Source organism: Thunnus thynnus, chromosome 4, assembly GCF_963924715.1.
Source record: "Thunnus thynnus chromosome 4, fThuThy2.1, whole genome shotgun sequence".
In the NCBI taxonomy this organism is placed as follows: Eukaryota; Metazoa; Chordata; class Actinopteri; order Scombriformes; family Scombridae; genus Thunnus; species Thunnus thynnus.
In genome coordinates, this window is record NC_089520.1 from 16,078,885 (window position 1) to 16,100,329 (window position 21,445).

General features: G+C 39.7%; 1 protein-coding gene across 3 annotated transcripts in view; it reads left to right on the forward strand.

Annotated features, from left to right (window-relative positions):
- Positions 1 to 21,445, forward strand: part of atg7 (ATG7 autophagy related 7 homolog (S. cerevisiae)) — a 77,159-nt gene that overhangs the window by 38,382 nt on the left and 17,332 nt on the right. For all 3 annotated transcript variants that reach the window (XM_067586920.1, XM_067586919.1, XM_067586921.1), the window contains exon 18: positions 2,851 to 2,973. In XM_067586920.1, the coding sequence (XP_067443021.1) occupies positions 2,851 to 2,973 (123 nt within the window). The remainder of the gene's footprint in view (positions 1 to 2,850; positions 2,974 to 21,445) is intronic.

The window sequence follows — 21,445 nt, forward strand, 5'->3', positions numbered from 1 at the left end:
ACAGGCAATTTAAAGACCTTATCTTGGTCTGCTGGGAATTGTGACACTATTTCCTGATGTTTTATGGACTGAATGATTGCTGTGTTTTTATTTATCTTTAAAGTTATGCAACTGCAAAATTTTCATCAGTTAGGAATGTTTTATGTCTTTTTTTTTATTAAGAATACTTTGAGCTTTGCTTCCTGTGTAATGTGCTGTTTCTCTGAAATACCAGAAGGCCTGTGTGGTTATTTGATGAGTCAGTACATGTAGACCATATATGTTAACCGGGAAGTCAAAGCTAGTGAGTCACCAGGAACTGTTTACTCATAGGACTCAGTGTACAGTAAGTGTCCGATTATGGCCAAACCACTCAACAAGAACCTCGAAACATTTCATTCATTAGGTGTGTGTTAGTCGAAAATTAAACCATTCACGAGTGTTAACGATTATCTCTTGTATTCTGAAATCTCCTTACATCATTACTAATACTACTACGAATAATACTACTTCTGTTAGTATTCAAACAATTACTAAATGATGTTGGTTATGTAAAATGCACGCTACAATTTTATTCTATGTGACTTTCAGTCGAAAACGTCTACTATATATGCTTTGAAAAACAGTCCGTACACTTTGTTTTGTAAGTTTACCACTTAAGATAAAAGCCCTCTGAGCCACCAGGACCACCAAATGTATGTTTGATATGTTTAAAGATGCCACACACACACACACACACACACACACACACACACACACATGCAAGCAAGCAAGCACATGACACCGCTAGTACTAGTGGGATAATTTCAATTACACAACTTCAAAAAGAAAAAACATCATGACTGTCAAATAAAGCTAGAGGGTAGAACTTTATGTGGCTCCATAAGGAAGGAAGCTATAGGACAAGTCCATATGTACACGTGTGCATCACATATGTGTGTGTACACTGTATGTACAGTATGTGTAGTGCACCATCTAATCCAGATGTTGATGACTCTGTGTGTTTGTAGCTTGACTTAATTGTTTTTTTTTCCTGTCAGCAGTGTGTGATCGCGACTAAAACCCATCTGGCATCTTGTGAAAGTTTGATATCAGTTCCACTCCGTGCGTCCACATGTGCTTTTGACCTTACTGCATATTTCCCACAAAACTTTCGCCACAGTGATGCAACTCAGAGAGCAATTTGAATTTTAGATGCTTCAATCCACCACAAGAACATTTTTCTACAAATGATTTCTGTTTTTTACCAAGCAGTATCAACTACACCATGATGGAAATGTGCTATTACAACATGTAATTTTTACTTAAAAATATCTAAATTCATACAGTAATTGATGTAGGTGCAATTTTTGGTCATAATTCACAATCCCATCTGATCTGAAAATTTGCTGATATTTTCAATTTTCTTACATTTTTTCAAGCTTTTTCTTCAGCATAGCACTAGCTAGAACTTCTGTCTGTTATTGATCATGGTCTTGTATGTTTACTATGGATATAGATGCAATGATGCAAGTGTGTGTTGTGTGTTTAACTCGGTGTCTGTGTGCATTGCTTTGAGTCACTTTATTAACTTTATCAAATCATCATCACTGTTATCGAGTTGCTTTCTGTGTCACAAGCAGCTATATTACAACAAAGTGAGTTTTAGCCGTTGGCGTCTCATGTAACGGATCCCATGGATGGAAGTGGAGAATCAAAAGAAATAAAAGAGAAGTAAGGAAAGAAAAGAGAAGTTGAAAAGATGAACGAGGGACACGTCAGTGTGTATTGTGTGTGGTGTGTCTGGCTCCAAGACTAGACGCCAGGTCAGTCTGCGAACACACACACACACACACACACACACACACAAAGGCACAAGCAGTAATGGACACAGAGTGTGTTGATGTCTGAGGCAGAGGTAACCCTACACCTGCAGAGAAGGGTCTGTGGGCATCTATGAAAGGGTCAGCCAAGCTTCGGAAGGTAGTCAATAGGGCAGAGTGTGTGTGCATGTGTGTGTGTGTGCATGTGTGTGCATGTGTTGTGGAGAGATGATGTGGGTATTTGAAGTCAGTACTGGTAGGAGATCAAGGAAAACATGTCAGTATGTTTACAGAGGTGTTGAGTTGTTGCAAAGGTTGTGCCCAAGGACCAGAGGGACAAAGGTGCATATTTTATTATCATATTTTTATTTATACTGTTAAAGATTATTATTATTATTGTTATTATTATTATCCACTTTTAGAGAACGTTGCTCTTCTGCCACCTCTTAATGTTTTTTGATTTAAGTGTTGTAATTCATTAGCATTATTCACCCCTCAACTCCAAGTGCACAGATCAGATTAAAAAAGGACTTAATCAAGCATGTAATGTCTCAGATTTATTTCTTACTCTAAAGTGCAGTAAAAGGTGTAGAGGTGCAGTTGTGTTAGGGAACTTTTTTCACCCTTGTGACTTGAATCAGAAATTTTGAGTTTCACCTGTTTCACCTGAGCAAATAAAAAGAGGTTTGAAAGGGAGCACAGACTATGGCATTCACTCTTTCAGGTCACTTAAGGAGAATTTGTCAGGAAAAGAGAGGAAATATTTTTCATCCAAGCATTCCCCATATAAGGGCCTCCATGAACACAGCTACTTACTTTTTTGTCAGTCACTCTGTAGGTAGGTAGAAAAGGGAAGGATATGCTGGTTAACTGTTGTTGACTTTGTTGATTTTGGGGGTGTAATAAACAATATGATACTCAGTATGCACAAGACCAATACGAAGACATAATGTCCTATAGTGTTGATGTTTCAGTGAGAATTGATGTATTGTCACACTAGCAATACACATTACCTTTTCTGATAAATCATCTGGATTTTTTTTTTTGTTTTTCTTGTGTTTTTGTCCAGGTCCTGGACCACTATGAGAGGGAAGGTTTCAACTTCCTGTCCAAGGTTTTTAATTCTTCCCACTCATTCCTGGAAGACCTGACAGGGCTGACATTGTTGCACCAGGAGACACAGGCTGCAGAGGTAAATCACACACTCATACACATCTAAGAAAAACAGGTGCGCACAAACACACACACACACACAACCTGGTGTGAGACCCAGGCTGCACTGTCAACAGTGTCACACTCAATGCACACTAATAACCAAACTATTGATTTGAGTGTTTGAGTGTGTGTTTATTTTTCTCTCAAGCCAGTTTGTTGAGAGATTTATGTTTATCTATTTTGCAAATTTATATATTTGATGGGAAGTTTTTTGGTGTGTTGGAGCAACCTCACCGATAACAGGGTAATGAGGGCCCCTTCCTGGAACCATCCCTAGGAGGGGAGCATGCAGATGCCCAATAAAATAATGTGAGGCCTCTACTATGTGGACCCACACAACTGGAAAGTCAGGGGAAGAGGTCTGGTGCCTTGCTAATTAAGTGGCCAGAAGGTTATTGGTGCCTACTATGACAGCAACTCAAGAACCTGCTGGTGGACACCAGTGGTGAAGGAAGTGTCAAGCTTAAAAAGGAAAGCTTTAGTTTGTCCTGGCTACTCCTGAATCAATAGACAGGTAATGGGAGGCCCAAAATACAATTGAGTGGTCTCAGAAGCAAAAACTCAGGTGTTGGAGCATGGGTAAGTCATAGAGAATGACTTTATAAAAGCTAATCTTGACCATCAGAGCACCCAGGCTGCTTTTGAGAAAGGAGGAGAACTGCTAACCCTGAATGGGGATAATTTCTGATTGTGAAAGAAACACTTTGAGCAACTTCTGAACCCTAATTAAAATGCACTTAGTGAAGGTGACACAAAGAACACCTCAAAAAGCACTGCAGTGGCAAGGAGTTGATTAAATTCACCTTGAGATGCTGAAAGGTTCTGGATATTGTTGGATATTATTAGTGTTAGTTCCAATTTACAAAAAAAAAAAAATGGACCAGAGGGTGTGCACCAGTGGTGATACTGTTGTCACAACATGATGCTTATGTGCTAGAAAGGAGGTTGTGGCTGACGTTGTAACGTCACATTCAAAAGGAGCAATGCAGGTTCCATCCTGGCTGTGGATCAATGGATCAGCTCTTCACTCTTACAAAGTTACTGGAGGGGTCATCAGAGTTTTCCCATCCAGTCTACATTTATTGTACGGATGTGTTATGGAAGACTTATGATGGTTTTGCTCTGCAACGTGTTGCATGGGGTACTGTGGAAATATGGGGTCCCGGGGCCATAACTACAAGGCATCTGGTCATTGTAAAACCAGAGTGAGCTCTGTTTCTATTCTCAGCATTAAGTCAAGCACGTCCTCAGTTGGCATCGGACTTCGAGGTCATGATCTGCAGTGACGCAGGCGTTGCACTGGGGAGTTGTAGTCAAGAGGCAGCTAAGCCTGAATGCGAAGCCTTCGATTTACAGTTCATGTGCCAATCCTCACCTATGACCATGACTTCTGGATAGTAACCAAGCATACAAGCTGAAATGAATTGTCTTCGCAGGGTATTTGGTCATACCATTCATAGAGATCCTGGTAGGATCTTGGATTAGAATCGCTGCACCTCTACATTGAAAGGAACCAGTTAAGGTGATTCAGGCTCCTTATTCAGATGCCTCTTTGATACCAGCCACAATACATTATAAGGATTCGATATCCCACCATGCCTGGGAATGCCTCACGAGAAGTTCACCATTGGATACCTGAGGAGAAGGAGTTCTCGGCACTATTGCTTAGCTGGAACCATCACATGGACACAAATAAGAGGCAGAAAATGGGTGGCCAGGAAGAGCTGGTCTCTCAGGAGCTGAGAAAGTTTATGACTCAGGGAAATCCATACAAAAATCTTCATACAATTTCAAAGCAGAGTTGTCCTCTTTTAGAAACGAAGGTTTTTTGTAAGAATTTCATTAGAGGGATTTCTAAAATGACACATACACACTTTTAATACAAAGGCGGAGATATTTTTTCTTCTGTAACCTTCTTCTAATTGTTCTGCTGCTATAGCAACACACAGTTGATGTCCATGGAACAACGAGTGGAATAAAGTTCCAACAAACATTCAAAATACTTGGTGGTGGAATATGGGTGGTTTTCCTCAAGACTCCCCTCTGACATGAGACAGAGGGAGTGGAGGGAGAGACAGAAAATGAGTGTGTGTGTGTGGGTGGTGGGGGTTGGGTCTGGTCCTGCCGAGCTGTGGGAAAATCCCACGTACTTTCTCCCCGACTCCTACCCATAATACACAGATGGAGGAGGGGAGAAGAGAATGGCAGGGAAGGGAGAGGGAGAGGGAGAGGGGATGGAGGAAAAAAAGGAGTGTAGATAAGAGAAATGGAGGAGGGAGAAAGAAAGAGGGGAAGAAAAGACAAAAAGATGACTGGAGAGAAAGTTTTAAGAAGGAAGAAAAGTAGAAGCCAGTTAAGAGGAAAATAATTTTTCCTTCGTTCTCCATCTTCTCTCTTGCTCTTTCTTTCTTTCTCCCTCCTCTTGGGCCTCCTTTCTTTACTCTCACTCTGGTTGTCTCTGTCCCTCATCCCCCTCTCCTGCTATCAATCTTTACCTTAGTCCCTATCGTTCGCTCCATCTCTCATGCTTGTTCCTCCCCTCTCCTCCCTCTCATCCCCCACCCTCCCCATCTTCAATCAGAAGATGGAGAGATTGTTTTGATTGTTCAGCCCACCAGCGCCAGAAGTCTTAGCGCCTGTTTCCTGTACTCAGATTAGCTATTCTGAAAACTACTGCACTTGGAGGACGTCCCTTCAGGTTTTTTTTTTATTTCCTCCAATTCCAGGAAGAGACAGAAATTCTTCTCTCGCTCGTGAAAGCATATCATTACTTATTTCATGCGGGAACCCACTAGAAATAGGCCTGTGGCTTGTTTCGGGTCCTGACCCATATTTTCAGCGGCACTGGCCTGAAATAATGATAATTTTGAATGTAAAAAAATAGGGGTTGAAAGGGTCCTCATTGGATCCCTTTTGTGAGTCATCATTGGATGATTATCACTTCCAGTGGCTTATTTAATTACTTTTTGCTTTGACAAGGTTTGAGTCTACTTAAATCATGTAAGAACGTATTCAGAGCCTCCTGTCATCACTAAAAAATTTGCCTTTTTTTAAAATGTTAGATGACTACAGGTCTTGGACTGTGTGTAAGCCTAGTGACTGATTAGAAATACAATGGCATTGGTCATCTATTAGAAAAAGTTTGGCAGTGGATTACAGTGGTCTTAAATGACTAATAAGTTGTTATTTTTACAATGTTCTCTTCTTGCCCTGGTACTGGCTTCATTACAGGCCGTGTGTATTTTTGCGTGTGCATGTGCGTGTAACTAACTTCTAAACTATAATCTACGTCACTAGATACGAGTAATATGTACTTATGGCCTATTTCGGGCGCGTTTGTAACCAGAGAACTACTTTTTATGCGGTCACCACAGGGTTTTGGGGGAGTTCAAGTTCGGTTACAGTTTAGACTGACTGAAGGTTCTCTGTGTGTGTCTTTGTGATTGTGTGTGTGTGTGTGTGTGTGTGTGTGTGTGTGTGTGTGTGTGTGTGTGTGTGTGTGGGAATATGAGTGTGCACAAATCAGTGTGAATGGCTTCTTTGTGAGATCAGCCCTCTTGAGATTATAGTAGGAGCATGGCAGGGTGGGAAATGTACTATGGATGTGGCGTCTGGCAAATTAGTTACATATATTTGAAAACATGTTGAACATTTTTTTAGCATACAGCATGTTGTATCTTTCCCCTCATGAGACCATTCAAGTTTGTGGTAAAAAACATGGCAAAACGTTTCCAAGTATTTTTTGACCTGATCAGTACTTTCTTTTTTTCCATTTTACCCTTCTTTCTAATTTAGTATGGCCAGTTTCTCTATACTGCAGTTCTTGTTACTGTAACAATGTTGGACTGAGGAGAATGTAAGGCCTTAGCAAACAAAGTGCTTGTCAGATCATCTAACAGTGTCTTTTTGGGTGGCAAATGTTTTTTTTTAACTTTCCATAACAGAAAATTCGACAGTCACACCCAACTCACAAAGCCATTGGTCTGTGTGCGAAGGTGTGAAAGAAGGCAGGGTTTGAATTTCTTTCTGAAGCTCTCTTCTTTCAATCTTTTTCACTTTGTAAAATGGAGTGCAACACCATGAATGCCTTTGAGCGGAGGCTTTATGAAAGTGTGTGCCGTTATCCCCATTTGTACGATTAATCATTTGAGACTACTGTGCAATGAATCGAATCAGAGACAGATTGGAGAGGCAGTGTGATGCGACTAGGAGGAGGCTTTGACGACAGGCTTTAACCTACCTCAAGGTGGCCATTCGGAACAGGTATAAACACATCTGCTGTTAGACATTTTTAGCATGGACGGAATGTATGATGGATGGATAGATTGTATGACGTAGTTTGTTTGAACACTACTGAGGCCTGTAGGCTGCCTTGTCTGATGCATGTTTTCATCACCCACTTCTTCTTTTCCCTTCACACATCAAGTAGTTAGTTAAATCTAGTTAACCAACAATAAACATAATTACCATCCTTAATAGAAATACCTTTACTCTAAAGTGGAGTAATGTTAACCTGTGTCCCACCAACCCAGGTTTAGAGGAAGATGAGCCAGGTCAGATGACGCATGTTGACCCATTCAGGTCAACTGTGTTGGCATGAAAGGGCTATTTGAACTGAGCTAAGTCTCAGTATTTCAACAAATGTTAAAGCTGCACTGCGGGACTTTTGTCTCCCCCCTCTGGCAGTGACAGTAATTACAAAAACACTGAAGACACATGCTTATGTCATAGGCTCCTCCATAACCTGCTCCGTCGCTACTGTTGCGACTGTAAAACGGTGGGTAAATTGTTTTGGGTGTCACACAACTCCCAAGAAATAACTTGTTACACTATCATAAATTTTGTTCCATTCAGTCCTATGATATTTGGAAAGTCTAGAGGAGCTGCACGATTAAATTATTTTATCCCTATTCAAGTTAGTAGAGAGCTAACTGGAGTTAGCCCGTTCAGCTGATGGAAGTCTCTAGTAGCAGCATCAGTTTGCACTCATCCGGTCAGAGCAGGAATGTCAAACCCAACCTGAGATTAAAAACTTGTGGTATACTATGAAATACAGATATTTGTCTGGCGGTGATAAGGTTAATCAGCATTGTGTGAACTCGTTTGGCACAGACATTCATTTATATGTAAAAGTTCCACCCTGCAGGTTTCAACTAGGTAACTGTGTCACAGTTCAGATACGTGTTAGCATGTCAGAATAGGCTATTGTGTTCTGGCTGATTGGCCTTCCTAAATGTAGCCTCACTGTAGAGGGTTGGGTCGGACCAATCAACACTTACAAACACTCAGAGAGCCTGAGAGGAAATGAATGTCTGTACAGGATGCTGTACCTCTGTCAAAGGGCAGAGTACAATGGAGACGGATTTTCTTCACAAAATCTGAGTACTATATTATCACAACACAAAAGGACCATAACGTTATGAAACATTATACCTCTGTCTAGTAAAGTGATTTATAGAATCATACAGTAATTACAGTGATGAAAATGTTTCTGTTTTGTTGCTCTGCAGTCACTCAGTTTAAAATATAAACTAGTTAGATCAGGTTTTGCGCATGTCGTCCCAACTCTCTTAGGAATGAAAAGTTTGTCAAAATCTAGCTGTAAGGTCTCAAGAAAATGCTACAGAAAATATGTCCCACCACTGTGATTAAATAAAAAAGATTATAATTAACATCTGCTAAGTGAAACTCAAATTATGTGTGATGACAGTATTTTCCAGAGTTACTGTACTCACTTTTACAAGTGATATTAGAGGAAGCCCATGATCTGATTTGTCATGGTTTTTATTTTATTCCAATCGTCATTTTCAGTAAATAATGCCAATTGCTTCCGTGTGTGTTCCCGCACACATTAATCTGTCCGTGAATACCCAAAATAGAGGATGTGCGACACTCTCAGTACAAAGGGTCTTTCTGCAGAAATCATGTTCCACTCCCTTCCCACCTACTACAACTGGCAATGCCAGTAAGTCACAAGATAGAAACAGCTGCGTTGAACTTTTGAGAAGAATGTGTCACTTGTCACACTTTACTTCTTTTTTGGTTTGATCTTGTGACATGAATTCATTATAGTCTCATTTTAATACAGTGGCTCTTACAAAATTATTTGAAAATGGGTGTAAAACTCAACTATGTTTAAAATTTTTAATCATTTAGGGTTTTCCAGAAACTTGTATTGCAAGTGTTACTTGTGCAGAACAACAGAGTTTGTCTAAAAGGATTTAGAACTGAACTGGATAACATTGATAGATTCATATTGTACAATATGGATAACAATGATAGTTTTATATTGTTTGTTATACAAACACAGGTTACACCCTCTAGAGGGTGTAACCTGTGTTTGTATAAAATCATCTTCTCACGGTCCGTATTTTGAAATGAAATCATTGTAAAATTACCTCAACACTCTCCCAGGACTCCTTGGTGTCTGGAGCCATCGATTTGGGAATTGTTTGTTTTTTAGCAGATACTCCAGATATCCAGGGTGACGTATCATCCGTGTGGAGTTCAGTGTCTTGTTCAAGAACAGTTCAACAAGTCACATTTACAGTTGGGAGTGTTGAAGTCATGATAATTTGGTTTCAGGGTGGTCTCACTGCCAATTACTAGCCAATTGTTTTTGGTTCCCTAAGTTTGAGCCATACTTGACTTCTAAATAACAGTTTTAAGACATTTTAACCTGCGTCTTGATAAAAAAAATTACAGTTGGTCTTGCCACTTTCCTCTTTTGGCCTGATTCCAATACCCAGAGGCAGTGTTCAGTAAAACATACAAACCTGTATCTCTCCAGATGTGTGCGTTTGTCTGTGCACCATCAGATGCCACTAATCATCACCTTGAGTCATATGAATACCCCAGAGGAACAGAGGTTGCCCAACCATACACGCTCGGCCCTGCTCTGGGCTGCGCCTCTCCACGTAAAACAGTGTGCTGACGATAAAGTTGATTTAGTTATGTTGGCTCATCACCAAGCGGCTTGGAAAACATACAAGTACGAGAATGAACACACACACACAGCGACACACAGTATCACAGACTCTCTCCAGTCACATGCCCTTTTCTTCCTTTCTCTCTCTCTCTTTCACTCCCCCACATAAACGCACAGACACACACACACACAGACACACACACACACGCACGCACTCTCTGAGCGTCAGAGGGCCCCATGTATGTCAGAGCTTTATCCAAACACAGCTACGGTTGCTACATGCTACAATTATTACCAGATGGACTCGGGGAAAACATATTAGCTCTGCTTTTTCATTAGCACAGTGCACACCCTCCCATGAGACAGAGATGGAGGGAAAGTAGGAGAGAACATGGGCAGGAAAAGAGGAACAGATTTCAAAAAGTTTACTCAATTTCAGATTTCAAATTGAACACAATTAAGTGTTTATCCCTGAATTGTTGTTTTGTTCTATTTCCATTTCCAGTCTATATTAAGGTCCTCTCAAAATGTTCTTTTGTGTTGCTACGTTGTCAAAACATGTCTTTTTATATCAAAGTCCAACCCTTTTCTTCTTCTTTTTTAAATCTTACACTCGGGGGAGTATAAAGACATTCTGTCCCATGAATGTGATCAAGCCAGTCTGAGCCACCAAATAAAACCTGCTGGTTTACTTAGTTTCATCTCAAATTAACTACAAATAGCAGCAGTGATTTGGGTCTGAAGTAGAGTTGGAAAGTATTGGTTTATTAATTGATTTGCCAACTGACAAGACATTTGATCGTCATTTATACAGCTAAAATGAGAAACATTTGCTAGTTTATTCCTGTAAAACATATGCATTTTGTTCTTTTCTCTGTCATTATCATTTTGCAACATCGCCAACATCATCATCAGCTCTCTCTACTGATACTAGGGCTGCCTCCGACCCAAGACTTTCCTAGTTGACTAGTAGTCGTTAGGTCAAGCCATTAGTCGTCGCACATTTATGCTATCAATTTTATCATTTAAATATGTGTTTTTTGGGGCATCAGAAAGTAGTTTGAGTTCCAGGGCCGAGAAAGAATGTTATAAGTAACATTGTTAACGCTGTGCTACATTACAGAGACATACAAAACCATAATAATGAGCCTTTAAAATATAAATTTTACAAGCGTATGCACAAAGCAAGCCACCTGTTAATAACACTGCTAACGGCAAAAGCAGTAATGATTCTGAATGTGTCGGAACAACCAGCAAGGAGGCTGAGTTACTATTTCCAGTCCTGTAGGTCAGTTAGTTCCGTTAAATCCTCCCAGGAAAGTGCCAAAGCTAACTGATTTCCAGATGAATTGGTGCAGCAGACCGGGTCACTGAGTGATGAAGTTATGCCATTGGTCGGCCGAAGGCAGCCGAGCGAAACTTTATTTGTCGCCTCAGCCGGGTGTCGCCACGCGTTGTCACTTCCTGTATCCGTTGTTTCTAATTAAAAGCCCTCTAGCGTTTCATACACTTTCCAACCAAATACTAGGGTTTGACCTAATTTTGACAAGACGCAGCTCCCAAATGGAGTTTGAGGTTTTTCTTTTTTTGTAGTCGGCCAATGAAAACTGGTTGACTAAGACTCCTCTCATCGACTAACGGTTGGTTGACTATTAGGGGGCAGCCGTAACTGATACAATACAGGATGTGACATTACATCTGCTCTGGATTTAAACATTTAAACAACTTCTCTGCATCTCTCTCCTCCCTTGCCTCATGAACGCAGTTGATGGGAAATGTGAGCAATCCTTGATGACCGAGTGAATGCTGTTGAAATTCTGTATTCTTTATCGTGCCTCATTTTGATTTAAATCAGGTCTGTGGCTGCAACTATAAATTATTGTCATTATTGATTAATTTGCTGACGATGTTCTGATGATTGTCTATAGAATAACAGAAAAAAGTGAAAACAAATGCCCATTATAATTTCTTAGAGGCTATTGTGACGTCTTCAAATGTCTTGTTTTGTCTGATTAAAAGTCCAGCATACTATTATATGTAGATATTCAGTTTACTATCATGTACAATATCAGCCAAAAGTTTGGACTGGTACTGTAATAATACAGAAAAAACCTAAAATCCTCATATCCAAGAAGCTTCAACCAGGACATTTTTGGCATTTTTGCTTAAAAATAATTACTAAGACGATATTTGATTGTAAAAATAGTTGCCACTTCATTTTCTATTATTTAAATAATAGTTCTAATCGAATAAAAGCTTTAATCATGCCCCTGTCAGTAATGTGTTCTGGCGCAAAATCTTTTTCCAAGCAGAAATATGTCAAACCACAGAAGAAATTACAATCTTAAAGCTGTTTCTTGTGACATTTTAATTAGTTTATGTGTGTTAGAGTAGTGAGAAGAGAATGGGGTTTTATATTCAGTTTAACACACATTAAGTGGCAGCTTTCATGTTCTAGTTTCTTGGAAAGAACTGTGTGACTCGATATTAATTGTAGGAAAAATGGAGACAAAGTTCTGAGACTGTTATTTTAGTTAGGCTTTGTTAGTTTACAAGCAGTTGTTAATTTTTAGTGGGAATTTCCTGGAAGAACTGCTTCATGTAAACCCAAGTATATATTCATTCATTATTTATTTGTTGTTGGAGACTTTATTCCTCATAAATGTTAACGAATCCTCCTGAACTTTTCAAGTTAAGCTAGCAATTAGTTTATTACTAGGAAGTACCATTTGAACACCATCTCAATTTTACCTATAAGTAGTACCAGATGATTTAGTTCTTTCCAAGAATCTTCCAAGTTAATTATTAGGGAAACATTTGGACATTATGAACCCAACATTAACCTGTTTCCTTTCACATTATTTTTGCCTGGTTCTGTATTTCCATATATTAATGACAAAAGTAATGTGCGCATACACATGCCAGTATGTCAGTGTCATCATGCCTCACTTGCACTAAGCACGTGTGTATTAATGTACCACATGTATGCCAGCTATGCTTACTTGACCTCTATTACACTGCTAATTATAAATGTGTGCTCTACTTGCAGGTATGAATGTCAGCTATGTACAGACAAATCACACCTCCTATCCTTCCTTTCTTTACATAGTTTCCCTCTTTCTCCATCTGGTTCTCCGTGTCTCTAACACATACTCAGTACTATACATAGTTAGTCTTGATCTCCCTAGTTCTCTACAGGCTAAATTCAGAAGCTTTGTGTCAGTCAGTGGACTGACTTTTAACCTTGCTTGCTAACCTTTTTAACCCTGTTCTTAGTGTTTGAAGGTTATTGTCCCTCATGGATGCATGTCTATTTGTTATTGCGGACTCCTGGGAAGGTATATTTGTACATAATGCTATACTTGCTGACCATCCCGTTTCTGGGGTCTGCTGATTCAAACTAACCTCTCATGGTGTCAAACTAGGTAACACATTATCCTGCATTTATGTTGCTAAAGAGAAATATTCTCTGAAATACCCCTGAGTTTGGGACTCCAAATGTTGGCATGTATGTGATTCTGTATGTACTACACAGTGTACAATGGCGACGGTAGTAGATAATATCATATTTTTATTCCTCTTCTTTGTCTTCTGTATCTTTTCATGCCTCCTCTTCAGTGCATTATTCACTAGCAGTTTGTAAATAGCTCCCGTCATGTTGTTTAAGTGTGTTTTAGTGTTTCCTGTAAAGGGGACTTAGCATGCACATTTACAGGTCTCTATTTTAATCTGGGGCTCTACTGGAGTATCTTTGCATGATTTACAGTTTAAAAAACTCATACTACAAAACTTATACTGATCCTTTATGTAGCCCCTCAGTTCAGCCTGTCTGAAACAGGCTGTTTTAGCCTCTGTCTCTTTAAGGCAGGGCGCCTTAAAGAGACAGAGGCGCTCCCAAGGAGTCCACTCTGTTCTGATTGGCCAGCTCTCTGAAGCTGCCCCTCAGCAGACTTCTAGTGGCTCAGGAGGCTATGTCAACAAACCATGCAACAAACTATAGGCCTAGTAGTATGATTTCACTACTTTTTCTTGTTCTTTACTTGAAACGTCAACTTCGTAAATGTTCAAACCCAAATCCAATCCGAAATATGAGAGTGGGCAACACAAACAACACGCAGAACAACCTTAGCAACCAAGGCTATGGAACAGATGGCCGTTAATGGGCATGTGTGACAAGCCGTCAGCTTGTCAGCAAGCTAGAAAAAAAATGTTGCAAACAAAACGTTCAGAGTGGGTTGAGGCCCTGGATTTTGACTCACAGGGAGAATTTCTACATATGTTCACCTCAAGTTTTGGAATTTTGACCATGTTTAGCATAAATATCTTACATCATAACAGCACTTAATAACATAAAACCACAAAAACCATAATATGTCCCCTTTTAAAGCCTGTCCTGGTACCGATGCCAGAGTGACAAAGACAAACAAACAGAAATTAAAATACTATGAATAAAAGAAGTTAGACAAATATGGCAAAGAAGATGAAAACAAAGAAAATAATGTTTGGTGAGGTCTCAGTCACAGTCTACAGCCATTACAGTATCTAATAAGTTGAGTTTTGCTAAAAAAAACAAAAAACAACTGATTTGAAGTCCAAGCAGCATTGAGGCTCATCATTCCGCATAGACAAAATAAGCCTAGATCATAGAGTCATGGAGTTATTACAACAGAGACTAGATATTTGATACCATATTATTTTAGAATATGGTTCGAATACGCCTACTTTTTTCCATTCTGTCACCATGTTTTAAAATACTCTATATTGCTCCTGTACAACAGAGAAGAAAAATCATCTGTTAAATAACAAACATTCTGTGTCAGGGCTTGGGTCAAGTGGGGGCCATGTCATCATTCCTCTAACCCCCCCCCCCCCCCCCACCCACCCACCCTTTCTGTCTCAGTCACTGAGGTAACATGAGTCTCAGAGCTAGCTTAGCCACTCACTGTTTCCTCCATTACAAGGTGCTATCTTCAGCAAAATACCAGTCAAATATAAACACTTAGAATTCATACAACACGTATTGAAAAAACAAACGTTTTAATATCTGATCAGGGATGTGTTCAGTTCTTTTGTCTCTCTTTTTGTCTCCACAAATAGCACAATATTTCTATCTCCAGCGATGCTTTTGCCTGAGCTTGTGACTCGATATACATGTAGTCATGTTAACTATGTTATTACCTTATTCCTGTCTCTGTTTTGCCTTTTTATATTTTTAGTTTTTATTTCCATATGGTATAGAGATATCAGATTAAAAAGATGAAGGAGATGATATGAAGAATAGCAGGTGATAAGATCAGATCCACTTTCGCGAGCACATTACTCCATCCAGCAAGGATACTACTTTGGTGGGCTGTATATTATTAATACACTTGTACACAAGGTTGGTGCCAGTTAGGAGGTCGAGGTGGGGGGCAGAGGGGACGCATGGCACCCAGGACAGCTGTCCTACTTCTTGAGCCCAAAGGGGCCCATACAGAATTACCAATCATCAATCATAGAGGAGTTATTTTCATTCGTCCTAAATAGGACCCATAAAGACATCTTTTCCCTCACTACATGGGAAAACTTACAGAGGCCCCGTTCCTATACATGGCTTCTCCTCCCCGGCGCCAGTCAGTCCAGAGTAGAGACTTCTTCTGTCCTGGCAGCTGGCTGTATGCATAGACAGTTTAGACAGATGACTGGGTTGTGACAGACTTTGTAGTAGTCTAGTCATTCCCATTTAGCTCCTACTCCTCTTCCTCTTCGGTAGCTTTTAACGACCATTTCTGTATCTGTTCTCTCTCAGCATTGCACTTTTAGGATTCACTTTCACTTCCGAAAGCTCTGACACCCACTCAGTCACCCAACATACCCACTTTTTGTTCAGCTCCAGAGACGTATCATATAAAGTATTCAGCTCTAGACAAAATTACATTCTTTTCCATGGATATTATAATTATAGCCCGACCAATACTGGATTTTGATCAGCATTTGGGAGTTTTAGAAATCTAATACCAATATATTAGCCAATAGTCATTTTTTAACATAACCAACAGTCTTGATACTGATCCCTTAGAGTTGAACTGTGACCAAGATACATACTAAGCTGGACATTTTACAGTTTAGAAATCATCTTTTCCTCATTAATTACATAGCTGCCCACTCCAGTGGACAAACTATGTGATCAATAATGACATTGTTTACCTCAAACCTAGTTTAACATTTATGTACTGCAGTGTCTTGATACTTATCAGCTGACATATCCACTGCTATCAATATACAGTATCTGCAATAAGCTAAAATTGGACCATACATTGGCCTGGTTGATTTATTGGTTTAGCTTTAATTATGATGTCTATTATGTTTGTCTCTCCAACTTTATTTTAACACATTCAAAGTAGCATTTTTTTTCCAGTTTTTTCCCGTTTTAATTGTTGATTTAAATAGGGTTGTGTTTACCTTGTTCACAAAAAGAGTCCTTCATAAGGACCCGACTTTGTAATTGAAATTTTGTGGTCAAAAAATAGGATGGCTGTTTCTAACTAAATATCACACTCCATTGATATTATTTTATGAAGTTTTTTCATCAATTACATATGTTGTCTACCCTTTTTTTTCTTAGAATAAACAAAGGCACAAGTCAACACCCATCATTATTGTCATTTGCCTTTCAACCTGTTTCTCATGACTTACTGGTTGTAAAACACAAACCTAAGGAGCTGTGTTGGTTAGTGCATGTTGTTTCAGGTAAGGCAAAGCAGGGCAAGTTTATTTGTATAGCACATTTCAACAACAAGGCAATTCAAAGGGCTTTACATACAGCATAAATATAAAATATAAATATAAAAGCAACACAAATCAATGTAAAAAGATATTTAGGTAACATTCAAATAATGAAAACTGTTCTAAGAAGGTGAGGTAGAGGTATATATCCATGAGTTTGGAGGCTTATCAAATGCCTAAACACTAGTTTACACAACACAGCAGTATATAATACTATGAATTAGGATTTTACATTTAAGCTCGTCACTTCTCACGTGTCACGATGACAATCATTTTATCCTCTGTAGCAATGATCACAACAGAAATATGGCATTCATGTTACAAATTAATCTACCTGGAATGTGAGCTCTCACACATTTGTCTCTTGCTGGGTGACGTCACGTTACATTCCAGCAAAATATTTTTATCTTTTCAACTGTTTTACAAGATATTTCTGCATCTGCAACTGTGCCAACACAGTAGCCTCAGTGAAATGAAGGGGATTGAGGATTGAGAGGGTTGCATTATTTCCTGTAATGGTGAGGTCTATGTGAACACATGAAACACAACAATCTTATCGTCTTTATCACTAAAACAGGTATTAGATGCCATCATTACACACAGGATGGAATTTAATCTTAAAAGATAGTTTGATGAATTTTGAAGATACCGATGCTGAATCTGAAGGATGTTTATTGCAGTGGTCAAGTGTATACAGTGTATACTGTTGGGGGGCTAGTAAATCATTTAACTGAAACCTCAGGAAGTGAATGTTATTAGTGTGTGAAGCACATATTGTGTCCTGCTGATGCTCTATTGTTTGATACACGCTGCTGTACGTGCGCTTGATGCCTCGGCAGAGCTCAGAGCAATTAATAAATGATGTCCCAGAACTCCACTTAGCGGTCTAAATATGAAGCAATATGAAGTAACAGAATGGTATCCCACTCTTAACTAAGACAACTTATCACGACCATTACAACTTAAAATAGCTTTCCATTTAATAATGCTGAAATTATTAAAACAATCGTTTGGCGTGGCTTTCCTTAGGCGTGCTTACATCCACGTTTTATTTTTTCATGCATCCACATCAAGCTTAAATATGACATGCATTTGTATAAACAAGTCCAACCTCTGTGTGTTTACAGAAACTTAGACTTAGTGGAAGTATTTTCATGAATCCTATCTGAGTGCAGCACTGTTTGTCCCTATGTTCCTGGCCTGGCCAGTCTTTGATACAGAAATACTCTCCAGCTGCATCAAAGACAGAGATAAGAGCTGGCCCTGTGAGAGTGTGTGCGTGTGTGTGTGTATATATATATGTGTGTGTGAGAGAGAGGGCCTGCGTGTACATGTCTGAATCCTTTATAGCCTGATTCTGGCCTGCATCGCTGGTCACAGGTAATCTGCCCTGGAGCTGTGGCCTTAAAGAGAACGAACACACACACACAAACACACACACACACACACACACATCTGGCCACAATGCCAGTTCTTATCTTTTTCCCCCGATGCCGTTCTGCCCAGCACATGGAGGGCAGTGATAGCATCGAGCCTCGGGTTCAGATAATTTATAAAACCAGAAAACGAACCTCTGCAACCCCCCACCACACACACACACACACACACACACACACTCAAACACACCCAAACCATGTATGTTTGTCTGTATGTTTATGTATTTATGCTTGTTTGCATTTGTGTTTATACACACTGTGTGTGTGTGTGTGTGCGTGTGTGTGTGTATGTGTGTGTGTGTGCGTGTGTGTGTGTATGCGTGTGTGTGCCCCCATTTCTCTAACTAACTTGCACACACACGTCTGTGACTGCCATCATTTCCTCTGACCTAATTTCCCTTTGAAAACAAAAGCACTTTAATGAAGTGCTTAAAATCTGTTTAAAAAAAAAAAGAAAATCAAAACCCCGCAGGTCATCCTTTACTGAATGAGTGCATATCGTGTGACATCAAGTGTTTAAACCATAAAAAAATTAACAAAAACAATATTATCATTCACTATTCAGGAACATCTGCGTGTAGCCTATCGAGCCTTCCAGTATGAACAGCTTGCGCCCCAAAAGCTCATGACTGTAAGTGTTGAAAATAGTTTTCATTCATTCGATAGACTGATGATGAAGGATCAGTTTTGATTTTTTTTTTAAATGCTCAGTGACAGATACCGTCTCGCAGTCTGAAGTGCTAAAATGTAAAAATTTGAGTCGTTTCTAAAGAGGATGTTGTCGTTGATTGATTTGCAGAGTGAGCAAGTCTTTGTAATGACAGACTGTGACTGTCTGCTGTTCTTAGCATCACATCAAAAGATCGCCTCATCTGTGGTTTCCTAGGCACTTTGCGCGCGTGTGTGTGTGTGTGTCAGGGCTTGTTGCTTTATAAAGATTAGTTTATCAGCTCTCAGCCTCTTTAAGAACTGAGATCCTTTAAAACAACACACTGAAAGAAAGAAGAAGAAAGAGGGAGACTGATTTCTTAATTTCCTCCTGTCTTTCTCTTGAAGGGTGTTTGTGACGTGTGTGTGTGTGGGTGTGTGTGTGTGTCTGTCTGTACGTGCATGTGCATGCATGCCTACATGCGTGCATGTTTGTGCATGTGCCCATGGGGCTCGACGAGTGTTTGATTGCTCCTCTGACCACACGTAAGTTGGCTTTGACTCACACTTCTAATTAAACCTAGGGCAGGTCTCGACTGGCAACACACACACACATACACACACACACTGCCTCTGAAGTTGATCTGTTATTGCCATTCGGTTAGTTGCACGCTCAAAACAGTTCATTAGAGTTTATGCTGGTCACACAAACACACACACACGCTAATGCCTCAGCAGAGGCAATGGCAACTGAAGTAAATGGAGGCTTCAAGCTTTTCAGCAGGTTTTGTTTTACAGCAATTGTGATACGAAGAAATACGTTTGAATCATTATGAGCGGAAATAGTAAAACCTTTTTTATGATGTCATACTTACGTAATTTGGTAGTAAAAAAGTAAATATCTACAGTATGTTTCAATGAGAAGCTAATTTGTAATAGTGAGTTATGAAACACTTGTATGACTCAGACAATGTGTTGATAACCTTCTCTAGTGCACAGGAAATGTGGACCAGGGGGAGATACAGAGGGAGAGAGGAAGATGGAAAGGAAGAGGGAGACGGGATACTGACAGATTAAGTGAGAGAAAGAACAGAAAAGCAGAGCGAGGCAGATGGAGCAAGAGCAAATCTAAACTTTTAAGAAAGAAGGCTTTAAAAGAGGTGGGATATGTCAGCTGTTTGACAAAGGAAGTGTAAGCGCAGCACCTAAAAAAAAAAAAAGAGGAGCGATCCATTCTGAGAAAACTGTGAACATTTCGGAGAAAAGCATATAAGAGTTGCCCCTAGAAATGGCAGCAATCCTGAGAAAGGGAGAGCAAATAGGCTAAATATTTAAGGAAAAGTTAAGGACATGGAGGGAGAGTTGTCCTGAAAACGAGGGCGAGCAGTCAGTCGGTGTCTCAGGAGAAACAACAGGACCCAGCTGTTGCTCCACAGGCCACCACACCCAGCCGAGAGAGACTCCATTTGTTGTTGTAGCTGGCCTTTATGACTCTGAGAGAGAGAGAAGGGGGGGAGAGAGGGGAGGTGGTGACGATGGAGTCTGACCGACACTGAGTAAAAAAAGAAAAATAGGGAAGAAGGGTGAACGTCCATCCTCTATTAGGAAATAGGAAAAGGAGGGAAAACGGGATGCTACATCACTTCCTGGTTTGCCTTTTCTCTGTCATGAGGTTTGGTTCCAAGGTTTGCTATCTGGGCTGGTTTGCTTTGTTTGATTACCCCGAGACTCAGGAGTTTATGAAAACACAGGCAGGGGACGTGACCTCAGCTGGGACCTACACACCAACCCTGTTCCCACCAGAGCTCCTCTAAACCATGTCTTTCCTCTTTTAACCAGTGTCACACCACTTTCACTCCTCATATTATCCTTCACTTTCCCCCAGATGTTACTTTTGTCCCCCCCCCCCTCCCCTGTCATTCACCCTTTCCTGTTTATCTCCACTCTCTGCCTCCTATTTAATTATTTATTTTGTTTTATGTTCAGAAACAAACAATTGAAGCACATATACTGTGATTTGTGCAACCTACCACATAGGTATGTACAGTAGTGTAGTAGAAATGCAACTTAAAGGCTAAGGCTGGAAATAATCTAATTTTTTTTTCTTGTCAACAAATTCATTGAAAAGACCAAAACCAACAGTAGATTTATTCCACTATCAAGTATTGTCTGTGCCACAGACCTCCATTTTTGTCCAAACACTATTAAAAACACATCAATGAATAATGATGATTATGGTCATTGTAGTTTATTTTCAGTCAATCCCACATACACTGTCCTGCCGCTGTAAATACTCACTAGAATACCAAATATGTATCAATCCACAGCTGAATATAGTCCCCAACAAACACACTATTCAGTTGTGTTTGTGTAACATTTGTTAAAAACTTCATATTATAATTTTTTAAGAAGAAATGATATATTTGTGACCTGTTTTTAGTGATTTATGTGTTAGGGAATTATTGGCCTTTGGGTTGACAGACACAAACAGGGTGGAAGTTAGCAAATACTGAGAGAAGGTCTATTGCTTTGTTGGTTTTGGTCATTTTGTTGGATTTGTTGACAATAATAAAAAGAATAGAATAAAGCCTGGCACATTATTTGAAATGATAATTGTCTTAGTCTTTGTTCAGAACCATATTAGATTTGTCCTGGTCCTTGTCTGGTGTAGC